The sequence below is a fragment of the Leptonotus elevatus genome, chromosome 17 (assembly GCF_054856555.1).
Source record: "Leptonotus elevatus isolate MCC_2025b chromosome 17, RoL_Lele_1.0, whole genome shotgun sequence".
Lineage (NCBI taxonomy): Eukaryota > Metazoa > Chordata > Actinopteri > Syngnathiformes > Syngnathidae > Leptonotus > Leptonotus elevatus.
The window spans coordinates 865,642-882,520 of NC_141255.1; the positions used below are offsets into that span (position 1 = coordinate 865,642).

The 16,879-nt window shown below is 44.1% G+C and overlaps 2 protein-coding genes across 4 annotated transcripts; both read left to right on the forward strand.

Moving 5' to 3' along the window:
* Positions 1-621: 621 nt before the first annotated feature.
* Positions 622-10,461, forward strand: dcp1b (decapping mRNA 1B). 3 transcript variants are annotated; one of them, XM_086058568.1, is made up of 10 exons: positions 622-1,009; positions 1,382-1,422; positions 1,871-1,998; positions 6,412-6,478; positions 6,605-6,740; positions 7,561-7,659; positions 7,751-8,222; positions 8,755-8,939; positions 9,355-9,576; positions 9,669-10,461. In XM_086058568.1, the coding sequence occupies exons 1-10, from the start codon at positions 848-850 to the stop codon at positions 9,723-9,725; spliced, it is 1,569 nt and encodes a 522-aa protein (XP_085914694.1). In that variant the 5' UTR covers positions 622-847; the 3' UTR covers positions 9,726-10,461. The 3 variants fall into 3 exon arrangements, with proteins under 3 accessions (XP_085914694.1, XP_085914695.1, XP_085914696.1); XM_086058569.1 differs by lacking the exon at positions 7,561-7,659; XM_086058570.1 differs by lacking the exons at positions 622-1,009; positions 1,382-1,422; positions 1,871-1,998 and adding an exon at positions 2,555-2,907.
* A 3,058-nt stretch (positions 10,462-13,519) lies between these two features.
* On the forward strand, positions 13,520-16,869 carry mfap3l (microfibril associated protein 3 like). The gene is made up of 3 exons (XM_086058607.1): positions 13,520-13,681; positions 14,937-15,306; positions 15,604-16,869. Exons 2-3 carry the CDS (start codon positions 15,015-15,017, stop codon positions 16,461-16,463), a joined length of 1,152 nt encoding a protein of 383 aa, XP_085914733.1. The 5' UTR covers positions 13,520-13,681; positions 14,937-15,014; the 3' UTR covers positions 16,464-16,869.
* The last annotated feature ends 10 nt before the right edge of the window (positions 16,870-16,879 follow it).

The following is a 16,879-nucleotide window of genomic DNA, read 5'->3' on the forward strand; positions in this document are numbered from 1 at the left end:
TTACACAGTTAACTATCACTTATGTAACAACTGTCCAGTGTTTGAGAGAAAATTACTTCTGGACAGTGGACACAATGAATGCACCTTATCAGATACTGTATGCACTCAAATCGATTTGGCTTACAGAGCAACGACCGCAGCTGAAGCAAAGTAAATTCAACATAAAATATAAGACCTCAGGGCAAAACAATGAAGAGGTCACAGAATTTAAAAAAAAACAAAAAAAAACGAATGAGACACTAAAGCAAGTCAAACATAAAATACACACATAATAAAAATAGAAGTACAAAATTTACAATCAATATTGTAAATTTGCTACTACAGTACGGGCTGTATCACAATTTATATTTATGCTTCTAAATTTGTACAAAATATTTAAATATAGCGTTGAATGCACATAATAGTGTGTAATATGTACATATCGGGTGCATTAGAATTATTATTATGCATCATACCACCGTCAATAATATTATAGGCTAATTCTGTGCACAATTTGGAGCAATTACTCGGCAGTTTTGAGTATATAATTTTTTTTTTTATCAGATTTTTAAAACGAACGTTTCAATCGATCTTTCCAGCTTGATTGCTACGCCTGCAACATAGCGAGCGCTGCATCTCGACTGCTCACGTCTGTTTGTTTACAATTTTCCTGTTGACATCAAAGCGGCTCGTGAGCAGTCGTAACTGGAAAACGCTGCGAATTCATATTTAGCGTCCAATTAATTGGCTAAATAATCCATCGCACCGGTCTGTCATTTGTTTCCGCTTTCGATTTGGCTTTTTTTGTTCCTTACCCTCTTTTAGCCGCCGATGCTAACGTGCTAGCTACGGTCTAGCGTAAGGAACAATGACAGCGACTTGCGCCGACGGCGGCGGCGGAGGTCTGAGCGCAAAAGGACTCGACATCAGTCTGGCCGCTTTGCAGAGGCACGACCCGTACATTAAGAACATCGTGGACGTGGCCAGCCAGGTGGCCCTGTACACTTACAACAACAGAGCCAATGAGTGGGTAAGCTGCAAGTTCGGTTGCTACGGACGTTGCTAACTGAACTTAGCATGCTGGCGCGAGCAACCGCGCTTTGGAACTCGCACACACACGTTTGTCATATGTTCAAGTCTTTATGCAATGGTTTGTGCTTATGCATGTCGTCACAAATTCTTCGTGTTTGTCTGATAATTAACATGAGGGGTCACCGAGGAATCGCACGAGCAGCCTCCACTTCTAAAATAGGGGATGGGGCATCCTAGGAAAGTTGTACTGGTTATCATTTAAAAGCTTGCCAAAGTTATAGAATTGGAACTATTAGATTTGTATCGTTTCTGTAAATGTATCAAAACATGATGAATAAACAGTATATTTTCATGAATGTTTGTTTTTCAGGAAAAGACTGAAGTGGAAGGCACTCTGTTCATCTACACAAGGTTAGATGCACTTGCAAATACATCTTTCTTCATTTGTCCTCGTAAGGCGGCAGGTTCGACGTCTACGCAACAAAAACTGTTCAGTGGGCTTTACAGGATCAGGATTTGCAGCTGGTCATCGAAATAGTTGTATGCATTTAGTCAGTGGTGTTGCCCTCACTTCTCTACCATAAGAAAAAAAAAATCAATGAAAAGCTAAAACCAATTTCATGTTAGGCCTTTCTTACATTTTATACTGGTACATTAAGGCTATTGTCATTAATAGAGTCAAGATATTTGTAGCTAGCTCTACATTTCCATGATGAACGTGCATAAGGAGGAGCTCAGCTGGAGACCGATTACTGTACTATAAACTGACCAAGATTGAATTTGTACTTTATATTGAGGATGTTTATAAAAACTTTTGTCCCTCCCATAATAAAGAGATTTTTTTTGATATTTTTTTTAGGCTGGCTTTGCCCACACACGGCTTCACCATCATGAACAGACTCAGCATGGAGAACCTGACCGAGCCCATCACCAAAGACTTGGACTTCCAACTCCAGGACCCCTTCCTGCTCTACCGCAACGCCCGACGTAAGAGGAACACAAACGCACAACAAATACGGATCGTATGTTTTACGAGAATGGGAACAACTTGGAAGTCAAGGCGGGCCGTCGCATCGAGATGGATGCCGCGCCTCCATTTAAGGAGTCGCTGTTTATCAGCCGAGACCCCGGAGCAGCGTCACGGAGTGCGGCGGCGGCGGCGGCGAGACGAGAGCCTGTCAGCACTCCCGTGGCGACCGGCGCAGATTAGATGCATCGCCGCATGCGCTGATAATGCAAACACGTGCGCACGCTTTCGTCCCGTCTCACTCAACATGAGGTTCACTGAGAGAAAAATATTCCTCTTTTTTTTTTTGCCATCCTTTAAACTAGGGATGAACAATTAATCCAATTCAAATTGACATTGCAGTGTAGTAGAATGCAAAAGGCCAAATACCCCAAAATATGTATAGATGAATTTATTGCTCACGATTGTCAAAAACAAACTTTACATCAGGGCTGGACAATGAACCGAAATTTTATCGCGATTTTGGCTTCTCGTGATCATTAAAACTTAATGATAGAAGAAAAATGATTAACGTGCAGCGGCGCGTTCACAAATTCCCTACGTTGTGAAAGGACCCTGAAGGCACCATGTAGCTTTGTAGCTAGGCCAGAGCGAAAAGTGTGATTCTGCCGCCCCTAAGCGTCCTTTAAGCTGTTGAACGACACTCCAGTTGGAGTTAACTGTAAAACTAAACACACTAAAGGAGAATTACATAGTGTGTATTTAAATACAAACCATGCTTCGTTTTTAAAACATCGCTAGCCTAGCGCTAAAGAGCATGGCGGATCCCATTCAAATGCTAACAGGAAGTTAGCATCAACTTCAGGAGTAACAGTCCTTTAAATAACGATATGTTTACGCACAAATGCTGTGGAAACACAAAGCTACAGGTACGATGAAACTACCTAAAGGCACAAATTCTTCCCAATTTGTGGAAAACCGAATTATTTTAGTAGAATTCAATCGCAACTTTCTTCTGTTCTCACCATGGACGCACGCATTCATGTGCCTGAATTTCACATGCTATTTACAAGGTTACGTTATACTTGACAAAGAATAGTGTTCAAGAATAAAGTGTTTAACGTGAAGGGATGAATGGGCGTAAAACTATGATCATAGGTTTGAGTCGTTAAAATATTACATTTTAAATTCAATGAATAACCGTTTTAATAATCGTGATTTCAAGCTGAATCAATATAATCGTGATTATTATTTTTCCCATAATTGTTCAGCCCTACCGCGCATGGGAGGGACCAAAAAATAGAAATTTGATGATTTTTCAAAATAGTTCAGCTTTACTTTAAACGATCTGCTTCCTTTAAAGGCTTTTTAATTAACCTCTGATAAATAAATAAAAACAAAAACAAACATTGCGTTACAAATGTAATGCGGTGGCTCTTTTCGTGCAAAAATGATTTACAGGTACGAAAGCAAGGAGGAAATGTGCTGAAAAAGAGCATTTGTCTCAATGTGGCATTTATGAGCGTGACGGAGGCCCTCGCCGTAAAACACATCACAGGAGCACATTACTTATCTTCGGCCGTGTTTATTTTGCAGCCGACAAACTTAACGTCTGAGCCCGCCGACTATTTAGGGCTCAGTAAGGCTGCCCGCTGCGCGCCGCGCCCTCCTCGTCGATGAGGCCGTGGAATCTTATCGTTAAGCAAACATGTCGCGCTCGCCAATGCCGTAACGTCCGGGAATGGCGATTGCCGTTAAGTGGCAGCCCGGGCTAAAAATAGACGACAGAGATACAGACTCGGGGATGGGAAATGTTCAGGGTCCCGCCTGACAAGCTGCCATTTGACAGGAAGCTTGTTCATTATTGACTTGCGTTTACCACGTGTGGGGTTCGAGTTTTGATCATCGGGATGTGCAGATACCACTTTTTTTTTTTTTTTTACTCTCTAAAAACTATGGCTCAAAAATGGACCGATGCTTTACTTGGGTTGATTTGACCCAACTTTGAGTCAAGAAATGCGTCTTTCAGCCTAAAACAACTCGTAAATATTGGTCAGATTATTTACTTGGGTCAAAAAAATGGGGTCGTTTTGTATAAAACAACCCAAAAGTTGGGCCAAATTGACCCATAAAGTGGATCGGTCCTTTTTGATCTATAATTGGGTTACTTTTCACTCAACTGTTTTTATGCAGTACGTTTCATGAATGGGACTTCTTGGGCTATAAACAATAAAATTCCTTGCGTCTGGGAGTAAATAAATACAGTCTTGCTTTTTATCCCAATTTGTTTTTTTGTGTTATCTGCTTAAATCAATCAAATAATACAGTATAAAGACAATATGAAATAATCAGTGATACTTGATTAGCTAATATCATTAATACCCATATCGTTGCTGTTATGTGAAAAACACTTGACTTTTTTTTTTTTCATTTTTGGGATGTCTGCATTCAGTTTCATCCCCAAAACATAAAAAATAATTATTATTTTTTTTAAGACAAAAATGGACCCGTGTTTTTCACATAGCGGCAACAATATGGAAAATACCAATTGAACGAAAAAAATCTATAAAGCAAATACTTTTTTGGGGGGGGGGTGTCACTGAGCATTTTTATGAGTACAGACGTACATTTGTAAGATTTACCTCCGGGTCGTACGTACGCATACCCCAGGTCCGTCTCGGAAACCAGCTGGCCTTTAAATCGCACCTCGGGTTCCTCCTGCAGTCTTTGATGTTTGGGCTTCCTGGTGAAAAGTCCCCTCAGCATGGCTAAAGGCGCCTGTGAGCAGGTCCGAGTCGCAATCAGACTTGTGTTCGTGCTCCCACGAAAGCAAAAGTCCTCCGCGCCATTCCTTCAACCCTCCCTGTGACGACGGCTCCTTTAAAATGCTGGTCAAATTCAAAGTCATGCGGTCGCGTCCTCCCGGTCCGCTTCACATCTTCGTGTCGTGTTCTGAAGCTCTTCTATCTCACTTTTTCACGCGCTCCCTCTCCTGGTGTCTTTGTCCCCCGTTTTTTTGCAGTTGATCCGCAAGCGAGCCCGCGAAGTGCTCGTGACTCGGCCGGCCGGCTGGCTGGGCGGGCGGGCGGGCCTTCTCGCGCTGCACTTACTTATTTGGTGCTGGGCTGACTCTTTCCCAGGCCCAACTGGGGCGACCTCGGTGGCTCGTCCGGCCTCACTGGTGGCCAACTTGGTCTCGTGTGTAAACATGAGCGTCGCGTGGAGGGCGAGAACAAAATTAGATCACGAGCGGTTTTATGACCGTCTACTGGGGGCGGAATTGATTCATCGAGAATCTGTTTTTAATCTGGACGAGCCGAAAAGTCGACTTCACAAACTGGCCAAAAAGGCCTTTTATTAAAACACAACTACTTTGAGTGCCTCCCGTTTTTTTTAAAGCACTCATGCTTTTTTTTTGTGCTTCCAACGGGCCAATTTACAAACTGCTGACTAAAAAAATATATATCAGTAACGTCATCACTGGTTGCATTCCTGCTCTGTATCGACGTTTAAATCCAAAGTCGACTAAACTCGAATCACCTTTTTTGCCATTTCATCTTCCAATTGGCCAAGTTAAAAAGGTGCACTATGTAATATTTAGCAGTGAACTCATCATTTAAAAAAAAAAAAACACTACTAATTTCAATAACATGCACACACAAAAATACATCAACGTACATTTAAAAATATATAATTGTCAGGGGTGTCAGGCAAATATATATATTTTTTAATCTTAATTATATGCATGACTTCAACAGTTAACTCATGATGAATCACAAATGTTACATTTGTTTTAAATGTTTTTCATTCTCTTGTTAACATAAAAGTGGAAACAAATTTAAACTAATATAAATATTTTAGTCATTGATACTGTAATTTCATAAAAAAAAAAAATGGAAAAAAACAGAGCTATGGTATTTGCTTCTTTAAGTTTCCATGTAACTTTTTAAGACGTACCGATAACCGAGGGAGCTCTTGAACAATTTTAGAAATTTAAAATGAAATATATTGTCTAAGGTAAAAAAAAAAAAAAAAAAAATGCTACATTTGGAAAAGTCTGAAAATGTGTTTTGCTTTAAGAAGTTACAAGAGTCAAAATTGGAATTTGTATTTTAAAAAATGTTGATGAAAAAAAAAAATTTATCGATTGGTCGACTCCAAAGCTTGCCGAGTTGTTGAACCCGTACCGCGCATCCTGTTTTTTGTTGCTCGTCTCATTCAATGTCTGCCGTGGGCGGGTTCTCGCCGCCGCCGTTCATTGGATTGCGAGGCCGCGCGGCACGCCGGCAATCTCATTCCGTCGTCTGCTGACCTTCGGCTCGGCGTCAGGCGGCCACTTTTCGTTATTGCGCAGCCTAACTTGATTTTTGCGGACCTTTTGTTGCCATTTATGACGCTGATTGAAAAGCGGGCCTCTCCCTCCCTCTCCCCAGTGGTCATCCATGGCATTTGGTTCTACGACATGGCCGACTGCCAGCGCATCGCCCAGAGGATGAAAACGTAAGCGCTCGCGTCGTTCTTGGCTCCACGACAAACTCTCGCAAACCTAATTACACGAGATGATTACATTGTAAGTTTACCTTGAAAGACGTGCGTGCGTGTGTGTGCGTGCGTGTGTGCGTGTAGTTTGACCCAGCTGGAGCAGGCGGTGGTGCAAGGTGTCTGGCTGCCCCCTGGTGGAGGTGCGGGTGGCGTGCAGGATGAAGGGCAGGCGGTGGACATCATCCAGATGCTGACCAAAGCGCACAGCCAGTATGACAAGGTGACACACCTGCAAAAAGGTGACATGACGTCATGGCAAGTCGGAGGGATCAGACCCAGTTTGTGGCATGCAAATAGTGCCTCCTAGTGCTTAGGAGGCGCATAAATGGTAGTCTTGGGGGAGAATAGAAATGAGAACATAAGAATACAATTTCACAATAGTAGGACTGACTGACACTATTGAATAATATGATACAATTTGATTTTGCATTCAAGTGTGTTACAAAACATTTTTAGCTCCAGATAATTGTTAAAGATCTCATATGCCGTTTTTCCACATACTAAAATATTACGTCTGTACATGCATTTGTCAAAATCGACTTTGGATCGAATATTTTTGCTGTCCATAAATCAGCCTGTTCAAAACGGCCTGTTTTAGGGGCGTGTCCCTTTTTATGTAAATACTGCACTAGGCCACGCCCTTCTCCCTCGGAGGGGCAGTGATTTCGGTCGTGGCATCCATGTGCTAATGTTGAGAATGGAAATGGCGAGCAGAAGCAGTTTGGAACAACCGTCATGTCTTACACATTTGACAACCATTTTAATATGTGGAAAAGTGGCATCATGTTTTTCCCGTAAGAAAACGTTGCATAACGTTACTAGAGACTTGTAGCGTTTGGTCGTAAACCGGCAACTCTCCTGCGAGCGTTATTTTGCCGTGAATGTTTGTGATCATCTCTGGAGCGTCCCTGAGAAACCTGGCCTTGTGCTCGTTGTGGGGTTTAGTCCACTGCTCGGGCCCTAATATCTATTTTTTTTAAATTAGTAAAATAATAAAAAACATGAAATCTATGTAATCATTTATTGGTATGGCGAGACAGGAGAAGTCGACTTGTGAGCCAAAGGAGATTGGCGGCAGTGGCATTCTTTTCGGGAAGCCCAACCTCGTCAAACCCATCCCCGTCAAGCCCACCACTTCGGTAAAGCACTGCCCCCCCCTCCCCTCCCACTTGCTCATCCGCACCCCCCCCCCCCCCCAATCCACTCATGCTCTTGATTTCCTGTCTTCAGGACGAGGACGCTCGCGAGTCCAAGCCGCTCTCTCTGGCCACGTTGTTTGGTTCTCAGCAGCAGCGCTCGGCCAAACTTGACTCCGCCTCTTCGTCCGCCGCGCCCCTAGCAACAAAAGCCTCTCGCCCTCCCGTCGCCCGCACCCTCACCTACGAAACTTTGGCGCCCAAGGCAGTCACCCCGGCGGCAGACACTCCGGCACATCATCATCATCCTCAGCACTGCCCGGCCATCCTGAAGCTCATGCAGGGGCAGAGGGGGGCGGCGCCAGCGGGGGTCCTTCAGACGCTGTCCGAGTCCCCGGAGAAGCGGCTGTGCGACAACGGCGAGCCGCACCCGCGCATTTTCCACCATCAACACCAGCAAGATCCCATCAAGACGCTCTTCCAAAACGCTGCCGCCTCTTGTTGCGCAGCGCCGTGTTCTCACCAGCAACCCTTCTTTGGACACGCCAAGCAGCAGCCACACACAGGTGGGGCCATCTTTCTTTCATTCCCCCCCAAAAATAATAATAATAATAATTACAGCTGTGCTAATGCAGATGTCATCAAACGAGACGAAGAAGACGGATTTTTGTCTGACTCTTTCAAAATGCATCAAACGATACCTTGTAGCCAGTAGAAATCCGTGACAATTCCATTTTGTCGAACCTTCTGATTTGCTGGTTTAAAATCATACAATTTGGTTAAAACTTGAAATGTCGTTTTTCAGGTTTTCTACCAGGTGAAACGAATAGAAAAAAAAAAAGAATAGTTCCAAATATATTTTTAAAAAATCATGAAAGACAATATCATGTGGGTATTGAACATTTACAAATGTTTTAAAATGGATGGCAGTGAATTAAGTGAAAGCTCCCACTGCTATTGTGCAAACAAACTGAATTTGGAAAAATGTATTCAATGAAATTAAATTATTGTCTGTCGTTGCAAAAAAGGACAGAAAAGGTTTTAAAATCCGCCCCTGGCCTTTGTGGTTAATCACCGCAATCGTTGTGACCTTGTCAGGAGCGTCTCGGCACATCCCGGGCGCGCTTTCCCCCCACGAGCTGGTCCACAAGCTGCAGCTGGTCCAGCAAGGGCAGAGCCAGGCCCCTCCGGAAGTGCCGCGCCTCGGCCCCACGCTGGCCCCCCGCTTCCAGGGGCCCGCCAGCGTGGCCCCGGCGGCTCCCAAGACAGCTCTGCAGTTTCAGGTTGGTGGTGGATGCGCGCACAGATTCAAACCCAGAATCTCAAGACTGCAAGGCAGATATGCAAACCACTTTGATTAAATGTATTGCACATACGGTTAAAAACAAAATGTTCTTAATTTAAAAAAACAACAACATTTATTTACTTTTTTTTATTATGATTGATTTATTGCAATTGTGCTTCAGGAGTATTTTTTTCGTATACCACTAGAGGGAGCCAGCACACTTTGGAAATTACAATAAGTCTTAAAATATAATGTAGTTTAAAAAAAAATCCCTTTCTTCATAACAAAGTATATGTTTGGTGAAAGGCAACCCACTAAACAAATGTGTCTTTTTTTATATGAAATGATTTTGTTTCTGATTATTGTTGAAAATACAGCATATCTTTAAAATGATACCCGTGTGCTGCGTTCAGGCGCCTTCTCCCCAGAGGATCCCCGCCACCGTGGCCCCAACATTGCTCCTCTCCCCCAGCGTCTTCTCTCAGATGAAATTGGACGTGGCATCGTCGGCCGCCGCCGCCGCCGCCGCCGCCGCCGCCGCACATCATCCTTCCACCTCCTCTGGTTACACGCCTCAGAACGATAGAGTTCTGTCCAGAAGCCAGCTCCAGGCAACTTTGCTGCACCTGATCCAGGTACCCCCCACCCCCCCACCCCCAAAAAATAAACTAAAATCACACTCTTGCTAGATGATGTGGCAGCGTTTGATGTTTGTTTGTTTTTACAGACGGACAGCTCATTCGTGGACACCATCTACGATGCCTACGTCGGCCATTTTTGCTAACCAGCGCAGCGGCAAGGACACTTTTTGGGACTTCATCTGGAGGCCGCACAAAAACAAAAATACAAAGTGGCATCATAAAAGCTGTCATGACAAATTCTAACAAGGATGGCTCTTTTTTTGGGAATAAAGCGCACATGTTTGACGGGGTGGAATAAGAAGAAGGAATTAATGCTTAAAATGGATTTGAGCTAATGTAGCAATTTACAGAAATTGTACAATTGGAATGAAGGAAGCCTCTGAATTTCTTCCTAAAAAGAAAAAAATCTAAACTAGTTTACTATCCTACTTACATGTGTTTAAAGCTTAATATGCAATTCCAATAGATTTTTTTTTTTGGGCTGAATTTCATTTCCAAAGGACATATTTTGACGAAGCTGCACTACCTCGAGAGAGCTTCATGCGTTTCATATGAAGCGTATTCGCAATAGAATGTCGCACGCTGTAAATCAAACTTCTCCTGTTCCCATGCAACTGCGATGGCACAGAAATCAGCAATAACACGACGGCACTGCAAGATGCACACATTAGTTAAGAAGCGGGAGGGGGGGGGTATTTTTATACTTGGAATTAGCCAGCATGTAACATTAAAATAAACATATGAAATGTTCTTTTTGCCAGTAGAATGTTCATGTTAAGGTTTTTTTTGTATGTGTGTGTTTTTTTTTACACACAATTTATCAAGTATGTTTGTAACGGGAGTCTTTTGGAATTGTCTATTAAATGTTCTTCAAAAGTGCATCTTTGTGTCGATTTTGCTCAAAGATCACAATTTGTTAGATACACTTTATGTAAGGAGGAATTTCATTTGCAACAATCCAAATTTAAAAAGACATTTTATAGTCCGTGGGCCAAACCAGAATTTGGTACCACAATTTTTCAAAAGGTACATGACCACAGATGATTTTTTTGTGTATAAGTGGTAACTTTGTCACAGTTTTCAGCACAGGAATTTTATTTCCCCCCATTCAAGAATTAAGATTTTTGGCATGTGTTTATTCATTTGAATAATTATTTTCAGAGCCTTGCCCATCTTTTACGCGGTCGTGTTTGGTGTTTGGTCGTGTTTGGTCTCCCATTTTGAAGGGAGAATTCATAGCTTTCATTTGAACCCATTTTTACGCGGGTCTGGTGGCCCTCGTTTTTCTCTTCAGTATTTCCAAGAGGAAAATGAGGGCCACCAGATCCAAAAACAAAGAGTTTACAATCCCGTACCGCTCTGAAGCACATTCTGTCGAGTTCTCTCTTTTAGCGCGCTCCCTGGTTACGCAGTCGTTGCTGCTCTAAAAGTTGGGGGAACACACAGCAGCAGCCGTCACGGATATGAGTCATTGTAATCATATCAACCAAGCACAACTACGTGACCGTGTGGGCTCCAGGTGGCCGAGCGGTACCGTCACTTGCCTGCCGTGCGGGTTCGCTTCCCCGCCTGGGCCACCATGATGGTATGTGACCGATTTGTCTTACAGGGAAAAGTGTTGCTTTTCAGAGTTTAATCACACGAACGAAAGGTTGCACTTCTCTGCTGTCTTTACGCTTCAAAATCAACTGCTTGTATTTCACCTGTCTACAAAATTCTAAATTATTTATTTTCGTTACTTTGTATTTTTCGAATCATTTAATTACTTGCATAATTTAAAAACAATGACAACACAAACAGGCACTTACTGAGTTTAAAAAGATAGTGCAGCTCGCGACTTCCACAACAAGAAGTGACGTCATCTTCGTTGCACTTCACGGCTGGATTACAAGTTGATTTCGAATTCCAGCGTATTCCAAAGATTGCGTTTGCACGCTTATGTATGGAGGTAAATTTGGTGCAAAACTAACTTGTGCAAAAAATTTGTACCTGTAGAAAAAAGTCTAAATTTGTATCTGTAAAAGTCGTGATTTGTATCTGTAAAAAAAATGTGTGCCTGTAAAAAAAAAATTTGTGTCTGTAAAAGAAATTTGTACCTGTAAAAAAAAAATGTGTATGTGTAAAACAAATTTGTATCTGTAAAAACAAATTTGTACCTGTAAAAGTCATGATTTGTATCTGTACAAAAAAAATTTCGTACCTGTATTAAAAGTATAAATTTGTATCTGTAAAAGTTGCGATTTGTACCTGTAGAAATGACAACTTGTAGTCAAAGAAGTCGCCACTAGGAGTCACAAGTGGGTTTTCTGCTGCTGTACTGTGACGTGAGTTTTGCCCCAATTGTTGCGCTACAAATGTAGCAAAACTAATTTGTACTTGTAGAGCGCCTGATTTGTACTTGTAAAGAAGGGGGCGGGCTCTGGTGCAATGAAGGGTTGTTTTGACCAATCAAGTGAGAAGGATTTGAGCGGATTGGAGCGCAACCTCATTGGTTTAGCGAACGACGGTGGCGGGACTCGCGGAAGGATACAAGCAGGACACATCGTCGCCAACCAACATACATATTAAGAATACTTCTTAATATGTATGTTGAGGAAGAATACTTCAGTATTCTTAATATGTATGTTGAGGAAGAATACTTCAGTCGACTGAAGTATTCTTAATATGTATGTTGGTTGGCGACGATGTGTCCTGCTTGTATCCTTCCGCGAGTCCCGCCACCGTCGTTCGCTAAACCAATGAGGTTGCGCTCCAATCCGCTCAAATCCTTCTCACTTGATTGGTCAAAACAACCCTTCATTGCACCAGAGCCCGCCCCCTTCTTTACAAGTACAAATCAGGCGCTCTACAAGTACAAATTAGTTTTGCTACATTTGTAGCGCAACAATTGGGGCAAAACTCACGTCACAGTACAGCAGCAGAAAACCCACTTGTGACTCCTAGTGGCGACTTCTTTGACTACAAGTTGTCATTTCTACAGGTACAAATCGCAACTTTTACAGATACAAATTTATACTTTTAATACAGGTACGAATTTTTTTTTGTACAGATACAAATCATGACTTTTACAGGTACAAATTTGTTTTTACAGATACAAATTTGTTTTACACATACACATTTTTTTTTTACAGGTACAAATTTCTTTTACAGACACAAATTTTTTTTTTACAGGCACACATTTTTTTTACAGATACAAATCACGACTTTTACAGATACAAATTTAGACTTTTTTCTACAGGTACAAATTTTTTGCACAAGTTAGTTTTGCACCAAATTTACCTCCATACTTATGCACGGTCAACATAAAGTTTCCTGCTCACACTCACCCCGCCAGGTGATCAATGCCAGACACACACACACTCCTTAACACAGGTGAGCCCATTTTTAATAAGCAAGGCCACGCCCACTGGTGACACCGCCAATCAAATCATCGTGGTAGTAGAATGTACGAACATGCATTCAACTCAAAACAGGAAGAAATAGAATAAGTAAATAAATAAATAAAAATGTCAAAAATAAAAAATAAATAGTGTGATTAATCTGCGTTATTACACGATTAATGCGACGAGCGTTTGCGGAATTTCGGCTGGAGATGGATTTTTCCAGAAGACTATGGTCTTCAAGCGCCACGCTATCGCCATCTGCTGGTCAGTACGAGAAATGCTGTCAGTGTCAACTTCCGGCCTTGTTCTTTCCAGGCAACGAGAAAATAAATCTGCATTTAAATTGGGATGTTTCTATTTGAAAACAAACATTAAATAACGAGTCGCTTTTCGATTTCTAATATCTGTTTCCAAACGTAATATCCATTGACTAAAAAAGACACGGACCGGGCGCTAGTGGAAATTCAGCTACCTTGGCACAAAGGCACAAAGAACATGGCGGGAAAAAAAAGTGGGAAATTGAATGCTGGAACTATGACGGGAAAAGCTCTTCTCTCGGAATTTGCTTGACGACTTTTGGAGCAATGGAGGAAGTGAGCAGCAGCGCCCCACAGTGGCGAAGCAGTTTAAGGCATGAACAAAGCGGCTCCTGGCAGTTGACGGCAAGTCGGGACTGGAGCATCGTCGCTTTTTTGTCACAGCTGACAAGCCCTGATGTGAGTACACAAGTCCAAGAATACCACACGCACAAAAAAAAAAGGCGAAAACATAAGAAGGCGAAAAGCCATCGCGAAGGTCGCGCAGCGCTTTTGGACAAATAACGTCGTCGACGAGCCGTGCGGATTTCCGTTGTTTGCGACGCGAGCCCACTGCGACATTCTTCGAGAGGTTGAAAAACAAAGACACGTCAAATGTTTCTCTTTTTTGTCGTCGCCACAAACGCTCGCAGGCAGCCAACGTGTTCCATTTCCGTCCGCTTTGTCTGGACTGTAAAAGAACCACGATCCAGTTCATAGCCGCATCCCACACCCCTTTGAGCACAACAGTTACATATGTACACGATATATATATATTTGCATGCATATTGTATAAGAGTGTAATAATATGCGCGCGCATTTCGCCACCATTAACTGATCGTCTGATGTTTTTTTTTAAATTTTGGTCGATCGGCCGGTTCGTTGGTTGGTTCTGTTATGACGCCAGGAAGAAAACGGCCCCGCTTTTCTACTGCGTCGGGTTTTCGTTTGGAACGAGCTAATGCTTGGCTGCAGAATTAGCAACCCTCCCCCCGGTTTCCTTCCTTCCTTTTTTTAATCGGACCCAATGCCGTCGTCAAAGGCTCGGCTCTTTTACGCTAAAATTGGGAACCTTTGCATCGGACATCGGTGGCAAGTAACGAAATGCAATTACTCCTTTGGCAGGTTTTTCACGTTTCTTTACTTGAGTAATTACATTTATGTCGACTCTTTTGTTTTGTTTTTATACCACATTTAAAAATATATCTGTACTTAAGTCTCTACCATAGAATTTGTAGAGTAATCAAGACCACTTTTGATAATCCAGTAATTGTTTATCTTAAAAAAATAAAAAAACAGATGAATATTTTTGCCTATTTCTGGTCGGACCAAACCAGTAACTGACAAAAACTGCTAAAAACGAAGCTAAAACGAAACATTTTCGAAATGATTGACAAACCCGCTCGAAAAACTACCAGTAAATTTTGCAAAACAAAAACTACAAAAGAAAAATGTCAAACTATTCTAACCCTGGTAGGAATCAGCCACTTGATCTGTACATACCGCAGTTTATGATTGGCTGACAAGATTTGAACCGGAGCAACCGATGGTGATAACGTTTGTTGATGTTGTCATTTGGCAAATGTCTGGCTTCAAACACATCAACCGTTAATTTGTCTGCACTTTGACTGCTGCTGTCTCTATTGTTCCATTACATCGGAACATTTGTTTTCAGTGCGATGTTTCCCGCCACTCAACCCAGATAGCCAGTCAGCGAGCACGGCGCCGCCGGACGTTGAAATGACCTGCTGACATGTCAACACTCCCCAAAAAGAACATGTCGTGGGCCGCCGGACTCGAGTTTGCGCTTCTGCTGTCGCTCGCCACCTTTCACGCCGCTGCCGCCGCCTCATCGGGAGATGGGAACGGGACGGACGGCGGCGGCGGCAACGGGTCCGTCCCGAACGCGCTCGCCGCCACCAGCCAGCTGATCGCCCACGAGGGAAGCTACGTGCTGATTGACTGCAACGTCAGCGGCGACCCTTTCCCCGCCATCAAATGGTTCAACTCTCACGGCAACCTCGTGGACACGGACGGTAGCGGCGGTAAGACACGCCCACGCACTTTTCCTTTTACTAGTATGGAAGAGGATTAGGGCCAGTGAAGAGAAGAAGAAAAAAAGAAAGACGTTTGGCAGGATTCCGACTGTATTCTCAGACTTTAAAGTCAGAATCTTGCCAACCTTTTTGTTTCTCTTCACTGGCCCTAATACAGGCTTAAAAACAGACCTATTTTTTTAATTGTATTTTTTTTCTAACGAGAGAAAAAAAAGGTGTAATTGCACTTCCACTACAGTAGGTGGCAGTAGTGCTCTCCCACTCAAATAACCCGCGTCTCCCCAGATGGCAAGTGGTGGCTGTCGGAGAGCGGCGTCCTCAACATCACGAGCATCGAATTCGCCGACCGCGGCAAGTACACGTGCATGGCGTCCAACGCGCACGGCGCCGCCAACTGCACGGTGACGCTGCGCGTGGTCTTCACCAAGGGCGACATGGGCGTGTACTACATGGTGGTGTGCCTGGTGACCTTCACCATCATCATGGCGCTCAACGTGACGCGCCTGTGCATGATGAGCAGCCACCTCAAGAAGACGGAGAAAGCCATCAACGAGTTCTTCCGCACGGAGGGCGCCGAGAAGCTGCAGAAGGCCTTCGAGATCGCCAAGCGCATCCCCATCATCACGTCCACCAAGACGCTGGAGCTGGCCAAGGTCACGCAGTTCAAGACCATGGAGCTGGCGCGCTACATCGAGGAGCTGGCGCGCAGCATCCCGCTGCCGCCGCTCATCATGAACTGCCGCACCTTCATGGAGGAGATCCTGGAGGTGGTGGGCGTGGAGGAGATGAGGCACACCTTCCTCAGGCAGGCGCCCGAGGGGCGGCTCGGCGGCGCCGGCGGCGGCGGCCCGAGGGACGTGCTCACCATCCTGCAGGAGCCCGAGACGGGGGCGGAGCGGCAGCTGGAGCGCAGCCAGTCGCCGGCCGCCGACTCCGACAACTCGTCGGTCCAGGAGCAGCCGCAGCACATCGCCATCCAGGTGTCGGTGCACCCGCAGCTGGAACCCGCGCCCGCCGCGCCCATCCACGACGACCGCGACGAGGAGGAGTCGGAGGAGGAGGAGGACGCGGGAGGGAGCCTTGACGACGAGCCCGCCGCCAAGAGCCCGCCGCCCTGTCACGTTTTTTACGAGAGTCACGTGTGACGAGGAGAGTTGCGCCGCCCGTTCCAGCAGCCGACCAATCACATGCCAGCGTTTCGTTTTGTGTCACGCTTGAATGTAAACTTCCATCAGCAAACAAATGTTTCCTCACGCCGCAAACGAGGGCTGTCACGTCTCCTTTTATTCACGTTTCAATTTGACCGTCATTCGTTTCGATGGATTCGCGATATTGCTAGAAAACTAAAACCTAGTTAGCGGTCGTCTCCCGTTAGCGACTTTTCCTTTGGTGACTTTTAGAGGAGCGGCTGCGCGCACCTTGTTAGCAATGCTACTAACTTATTTGGGTTTTCTGTTGACGCTGGAAAACATTTGGTCGGATCTCGTCTGCTGCTTCCCGGCGCTCTCCCGATTGCCTTTTGGAGTGAATACAAGCGATGATGAAACAAAACGTGTCGTCT